General features: G+C 36.4%; 1 protein-coding gene across 3 annotated transcripts in view; it reads left to right on the forward strand.

The window, feature by feature from the left end:
- SLC41A2 (solute carrier family 41 member 2) overlaps positions 1-6,867 on the forward strand; it is a 49,522-nt gene extending 42,655 nt beyond the window's left edge. For 2 of the 3 annotated variants that reach the window (XM_042838023.1, XM_042838024.1), the window contains exon 11: positions 4,095-6,867. In XM_042838023.1, coding sequence (XP_042693957.1) covers positions 4,095-4,280 — 186 coding nt within the window. In that variant the 3' untranslated portion in view covers positions 4,281-6,867. The remainder of the gene's footprint in view (positions 1-4,094) is intronic. The other variant, XM_042838025.1, reaches the window with a different exon arrangement.
- The last annotated feature ends 476 nt before the right edge of the window (positions 6,868-7,343 follow it).

The following is a 7,343-nucleotide window of genomic DNA, read 5'->3' on the forward strand; positions in this document are numbered from 1 at the left end:
GAGAACTATGGGGATTTTTATAGCCAGACACTGAAGAAAGCAATTGCTTCTTTGGAGAAGATAGATGTATAATCAGAGAATATTAGGATGTTATAATCACAGAATAAACAAGAGAGTTAGGCAAAGCAGACTATGATAGCAAGAAAAGAATAAATAGAAGGCTTACCCCTATCCTGGGCTCACTCACAAAACAGCAGCAGAGATGATCTCCAGAAGAGATCCTTCCCCACTGGTAGCCAGCTCTTAAATAGGTCTAGGAGGGGTGGTGCCAGGCAGAGCAGGTGAATTGTCTTCACCTGTGCTCCTCTGGCTGACTCATGGCTTGCCTCAGGTGATCAATCAGACCTTCAGGCCCTGACTCAGCAGTTCCCATACAATAGATACTGAGTTGTTTCCTTGGATGTGTTGCTATGTAGACCCTGCTTAGCCTACAGAATTTTGGCTGTAGACCACGGAGATTCAGCAAATAAGTTCAGTGTAAATTTATTGAGTGCTTTACAGTTACTTCTTAGTTTTGAATTAAGATATCCAAAGATATTTAAAATCTGAGGAAATGTGTGATTTCATCATTAACTTAATGAAGGGTCAAAACCACTAAAAACCTAAACCATAACTCAGATGAGAATGATGTCAGTCAGGACACATTTAGAGATCCCTAAGTGGAGGTTTTCATTAATAATTATACAGGGTCTGCTCTAAAATAAATATTTCCTATTTTTTTTTATATTGTCCCGTGATGTCAGAGGCGGATGTTGGTGGGATGGCAGTAGAGGCAGAACCTGCCATCAGTATTCCATTATGTTTTGTTGCTGTGCAGCAGACGGCAGCGTAGGGGCAGTCTGACAGACTGGCGTCTGACATGGAAGTGTGTATGAAGCAAAGGTGTGTCACTGAGTCCATCTACGTGGAAAAAATGGCACCCATTGACACCCACTGATGTTTGCTGAACATTTATGGAGACCACACAGTGGATGTACTTAGGCTGTAGGAGATGCGTTTCAATAGTAGTGGCGGTGGTTTACCTCCACTGATGCAAACTGTTACAAGCACAGCATACAGGATCTTGGTGAAAATGCGCAGCTAGTGGTGGTGTCTGTGTTTAAAAACAGTAATTGTTAGCTGAGTATTTGCTCTATCAAATAGTGTTACTGTGTTCTTGGTTCCCGTTGAATTTTCCATGGAAATAAATAGGAGGCATTACTTTTGGAGCAACCCATGTAAATAGCTACTTCATCAGTTTTTACCCTCCTTAAACCACAGGGTTATCTCATTCTTCAGTCCTGAAGAATTCCTATGCTATTGTTTTGTAATTCTACTTTTTTTGTTTTTTCCTTCAAAAAGCACTGCATTGTTCTCTTCATATTAAATAGACGTGAACTAATATTTTAAACTAAAACAACAGCTCTGCATACATTTTCAAGCATTTCTTCTCACTTTCCTACAGCATTTCATGGGCTTTTTATGGCTTTTCAGTACTGATGACAACTTTGTTTTTTCCCTCAAGAACAGTTGGCTTTCAACTTGAGCTATGAAGACTTATTTGTAGAATGAGAGCCGAGTAGAAGTAAGCTGTACTTATACTACTATGCCATATGTGTGAATTTGCTGAAATGAGTATAGGTCACGACAGATCCCGGCAAATGAAAATTGCTGTGCCACTACACTGTCTTAAAATGTCTATTATGTAATTTTCCACCTGTTCTTAAGAAACCTTTCCTTTTTATTAGTCTTTGCTCTCCTTTACACTTCTCCTTTTATTTCACCTGTTAGATCTTTGCAAGTGACTTTTCTTATCACTTGAAATGCAAGAATTGTCTTACTTTCAAAAAAAAGTCAGCAAACTCATAGTAGAAGTTTTGCTTATTTTTAGCCAAAAATTTGACAAAATTTGTTGGTTGATGACTTTGATTTCCTCCTCCTAACATTGATTGGAAGCAAAATCTCATGAAGATTTAAGTTACATTGATTGACTTCTGCCTTTCAACACTGTGGCCATATATTTCTTACCGACTACTTACCATTTCCAAAATCAGATCTGTATAATTCTTAAATGTTAGTGAGCTTCTAGGTGTGCGAATGCTCAATAATAACATTATTATTCCTTCCTCCAAATAAAGGCTGACAGACTGCAGTCTCATAACTTACCCTGTAAGTGCTGTGTCTCAACTGCCATCATCTACCGTTGCAGTCATCAGTTGACAAAATATCATCTTACAACTTCTTTCCTATTACGGGTTTCTTGTAATTTGTGTTGTGTGTTATATACCCATAAGCTAACATGCCAAAAGAAATTATTTGGGAAGGTTCACAAAACTTAATTTCCAAACTACATATTCTTCTCAACAGTCAAAGTCCGTTGCTTTAGGGTCAAAAGTATATAGGCAAATGATGAGTTTTCATGTTATTACTTTTAAAATACAGAAATATACACTGCTATTTCAGTTGGGTTGTGTATGTCATGTGTTAATGATTGTGAAATACGAGTTACTTTTTCAGTGAATGCTCTCATCTTCTAATAGAACATACAGTAGCAGAGCTATAGTAGCTGTGGGGCACTGCAGAGTATTGTGCACATCCTGTAGGTGATGTTACTATGCAGTGTCTTTCATAAACAGACCTCTTTTTGTCCGTGTTAGAAGAAGGAGCTGACTCAAAGAATCTGATAGTCTTCCAAAGAAAACATCTGTTTGAAATATATTTGTTTGGATTCCAGTCAGCGCACCTAGGACTTGCATAATTAGCTTAGACTACAGAGTTCCTTTTTCAGAAGATATGTTTAGATAAATAAGCCATGCATTTTTCATTAAGCAAATATTCTTCGTTCTCCCTCCTCCCCTTTTTTTTTTTTTTTTTTTTTTTTTGTAATTAGAAATTGGGTTTGTGTTTTGAAATATACTTCTGCAGAGCAAAGATGGAATACTTGAACTTTTTAAAAAGTTTTTTTCTCTTTTTTGATATTTGTTGTACAGTATTTTGTATTATGGGGAATGTTTGGCAGATATCATTTCAGTATTTCGTTTAACAAATGCATACATATACGCACGTTTTCAATTCCAAGAATTGATAATTAACGGAGCAAAATGTGAATCTTCTACCTTACACTACTTTTGTTACTGTTCTTCTATATGTATGTTGTATGACTTTTTGAAAATGAATTTGGTGATAACTTTTTAAGTTCAACCTTCCTAAAAGATCTGATTAACTGAAATGCATAAAATACACTTAACTCAGTTTAAGCAGCTCTTCAGAAGACGCAAGAAACGGAAGCTCGGTTAGAGGTCTTCTCTCCATTCATCTTGTGCCATGTCACACCGCATGATTCCACTGAACCGGAATCCTTTACCATACAGCTATGTAACATTAAAATAATTCTTTTCTAAAACTGGGTTAATAATTATGCATATCTTTGATATCAAAATCGAACCTCTAGAATGTTCAGACTTTCACGGTTTGGAATGAATCTTTGGGACAAATTCAGCCTGGAGTGACAGTTTCATAATATATATTGCAGGTGTGCCTCATACAGCAGGGCTGCACATGAAATTGGTGTGTCACACACAAAAGTAGTGTCTGGGTCATTCTCGGTATTTCACATTATCCAGATGGAGTTGTTCTTAATCTGACCCCATATTCCTCATACCACGTCTGATTTCATTGGTGGTCTAGATTTGTGGAAACAAGAGCAGTGCCTGTGTTGAGTGCTCTCATCTGGGTAGCACCAGTCAGTTGTGTGTGATCTTGAAAGCCCATTTATGTCCTCACTGTACACAGAGTGATGTCATGTGTAGGAAGTGCAATTTGCACATTTGGTTGGTGTTCTTACAATTGTCAGAAATTCTCATAGACTGGAGGAAGAATGCTGTCAGTGACTCATTGTGTTCTTTCTCCCTGTGCGCATGATTTTCTAGGAGAAGTTGGATAAATGTCCCCACTGTTAGGTAGTTTCAATCTAAAATTAATTCACATTGATTGTTTATTTTTTTTCAAAAGCATTCATGTACAAAATTGCTAAATTCTAGAATGTCGTTGTCTGTTGGCTCTTTTACAGTGTAATTCAAGTGAGAATAATACAGATTTTGGTTGTTATTCCATAGGTGTTTACTCTGTTATGGATTGCTGACTGGATGGTGCACCACTTCTGGAAAAAGGGAAAGGATCCTGACAGTTTTTCTATCCCTTATCTTACTGCACTGGGAGATCTGCTTGGAACTGCCTTATTAGCTGTAGGTTTTCATTTTCTATGGCTCATAGGTGACAGAGATGGTGATGTTGGAGATTAATGATTTCAATGGATGCAATGACTTTTCCTGAAGTACTGAGATGAGCAATCATTCCACTTGATGGTCCTCAAAATGGTCGTTCCATTTGGTCTAAGTAAATCAAGTTGACACAGTTGCAAAACAGCCTTAATCATTGTGGTTTGGATTGGTAAAAAAGGATGGATCTAGGAGGAGACTTGAGGCCTTTAGACTGGAAAACAAGGTGGATGGCTGCTAGTTGAAAACATCTGAGCAGAAACAATGAAGGACACATCAACCCTTTATCAAGTTCTACATTTTTAAAAGAGCTGGTCTTTTAAAAGAACTGTTTCTTATCTGTTAGTGCAAACCAAAACAATCTCTTAATTTCTTATTCAGTGGTGACAAAGAGGGTAAAAAACAATCAGTGACTTACCTTGTTTTTCTTCCCTAATATTAAGTGGTTATATGTTCTCATCTTCCCACAGTAGTGGATAGGATACCACAGATGAGTTCTCTTTCATAGACCTGATTAGCTGGTAAGTTCTTATCTTGCAATTTCAGTGCTGTAACTCTGACCACTGCAGACTTGGTATCAATAATAACTGCTAGAGTGATTTGTACCCTGATTGTTAAAATGTTTTGTCACAAGCTTCATGTATGCTAATAGAAATATCATCATTTATAAAATCAGGCACTTGAAAAGTGTCTGCAGGACTGAGCCCTTTTTCTTTCTGCTAAAAAAAGCAACCTAATTATTTTACTGATGTAATTTATTAGAAGAGTGTAGTGAAGAGAGAGAACGTGAGACTGACCTGATCAATAATAAGGGATAAATTATGTGCTGGAAAGTGTCTTTTCATTTAGCAACTGGAAGAAACGTTGGACTAACTCATATTAACAGTGTTGTGATGGCCAGTGTCCTGACTTGAAGGAAGTATTTCGAGGTGTTGATTCAAACACAAATGCTTATCCCAGACTAAAACTTGGGGGATGAAAGATTATGTTGCTACTTTAGGCACATAGGAAGTTACATAAACTTTTGAAATTCCAGAGCTGTCTACATCATCCACTTCCAAGCAGAAACCTCCGTTCTTGCTAACAGGATTTCTGCTTTCAAGCTCTAGAAATAATATTGTTCATCAGGAATGACTGCTTCTGAATGATTTATCTTATTTCTATACCACAGTATTTCAGATAATGCATTGATCGTGAAGACTCTGGTTACCACTTAGAAAAAAGTACACTGATTGCTCTGGTTTATAATCTACTGGAAATTCCTCGTGGCATGTGTTTTTTAAAGACTGCAGCATACATCATAAATGCATAATTACATAACTCAGATTTCAGATGTTATTATCAAAAGTTTTTAATTTTGAGAATTAAATTAGACAACTAAATCCACCTATCAGTGTAAGCTGTAAATCTGTAAACATTAGTCCTGGAATTTATGGATATGAATTGTCCCTTTTAATTCAATGGACCTACTCAAATGAATTAAGTTAATTAAATGCATAAGTGGTAATGGGGCTTCTACAGATGTTGGTCGCCTTAAACTCTGTGGAAATTGGAAGTGTAATTCTGCAAATTAAACCAGCTATTCAGTGCCTAGACATGGATTTAGATGCCTGACTTAGCACTCTCATTTTAAAGTTTTTATTTGAGCTTTTTGTTAGAGCTAAATGACATAGTTGTTTGAATGAATCATATGTATTATGTCTTTTATTATGTGAAAGATGAAATCTTTCTAACTTCAAGTTCTCTGACTTCTCTTAGTTTCTATTAATGTTATTTAAACTAGTTGTATGTAGCATTGCAGGAAATACTCCTATTAAATTGTTTAAAATGGACTAAATGTTAATTTTATTTTATTTTTTTAAACTTATCTGTTTATTTTCATTCATGGCTGTTTGCTTTTGGTACAGACTTAGATGCAAGATTTTTTATTCTGATAGAACTGCCGTCTGTATTAATAAGTATTTCAAATGCTTTTCTCATTAGAGTTATTGGATTTTAAAGCCCTTTTAAAACAGATTGCAAGATTCTTGACAATTAAAATTTCTTGAGGTACTTGTGATCTGTACTTACATGATGCTTGAGGGCACCGTGCTGTTTGGCCATGGCAGGATCCTTACTGTGCTCAATATTTTCACAGTAAATAATCAACATCTGGTGTTACGGCCTGCTGGCAGGTGGGTGAGTGATCAGACTGCAGAATTGGGAAAGAAATGTCAAATGGGACAAATTCAGTGAAATTTGAAAAGCAGAAATACACATCTTGAATAATCTGTGGCATGGAAAGGTTTTGATTCCTGTGTGGAAGAGGCATCTAAAATTAAACATGCAGGTTTGCTAGCTCTTCTGCACAAACATTATGAAGGAGAAAAACCCTAATGACCAAGTTCTGGAGGGTGTGTTACCCCATTGCACAATGATAACCTGGGAGAAGGCACAAAAAAGTTGTTGTATCCAAGAGAATCTGTCATCTGCTCAAAAACCCTTAGATTAATTTTAACTCTGGTCAAGTCTACTTTGCTACAGTAGACCACTAATTTGATTTTTATGCTTATCCTAATATGACTCCATTTCTTTTCTGCACATGTGTAAGAAATGTTAATAACATTATATTAAAGACAGAATAACAAGTCCCTTACGTACCATTTAGAGCATTCAATTGAAAGATACATCCTGAGTTGCTATTCTGTCTCTTTATCAAAACAGCTATATTTTATAGTCTTGCTGATAAAATGATCACTCTTTGTACTAAAATGAATATTTTCCTCCCTTCTACCTGAAGAATATTCTTTCATATCTCCCTTAGTGTTTTTTCTAGCCTATTTAGGGCTATGAGTGATTTACATCCATTTGATTTTTATTTCAGCAAGTAGCATTTTCTTTATTTTGCTCATATTCATGTTTCCTTATTCACCTAATTTAAGCTGCAATTCCTCTAAAAGCTCCTCCTGCAACTTCTTGTACCATTCCTACTCTTCTGATGAGATAGACCAGCCAGAAACTCCAGTTGCTTTGCCTTTATGAGCTACTGTCTGTTACCTGATGCTGAGTAACAGCTGGAGTGCTCCTGTGGGGTGGCCATTCCCACTG

This window comes from Centrocercus urophasianus, unplaced genomic scaffold (genome assembly GCF_019232065.1).
Source record: "Centrocercus urophasianus isolate 14NV4802_14NV808 unplaced genomic scaffold, USGS_Curo_1.0 seq_73, whole genome shotgun sequence".
Classification (NCBI taxonomy): Eukaryota; Metazoa; Chordata; class Aves; order Galliformes; family Phasianidae; genus Centrocercus; species Centrocercus urophasianus.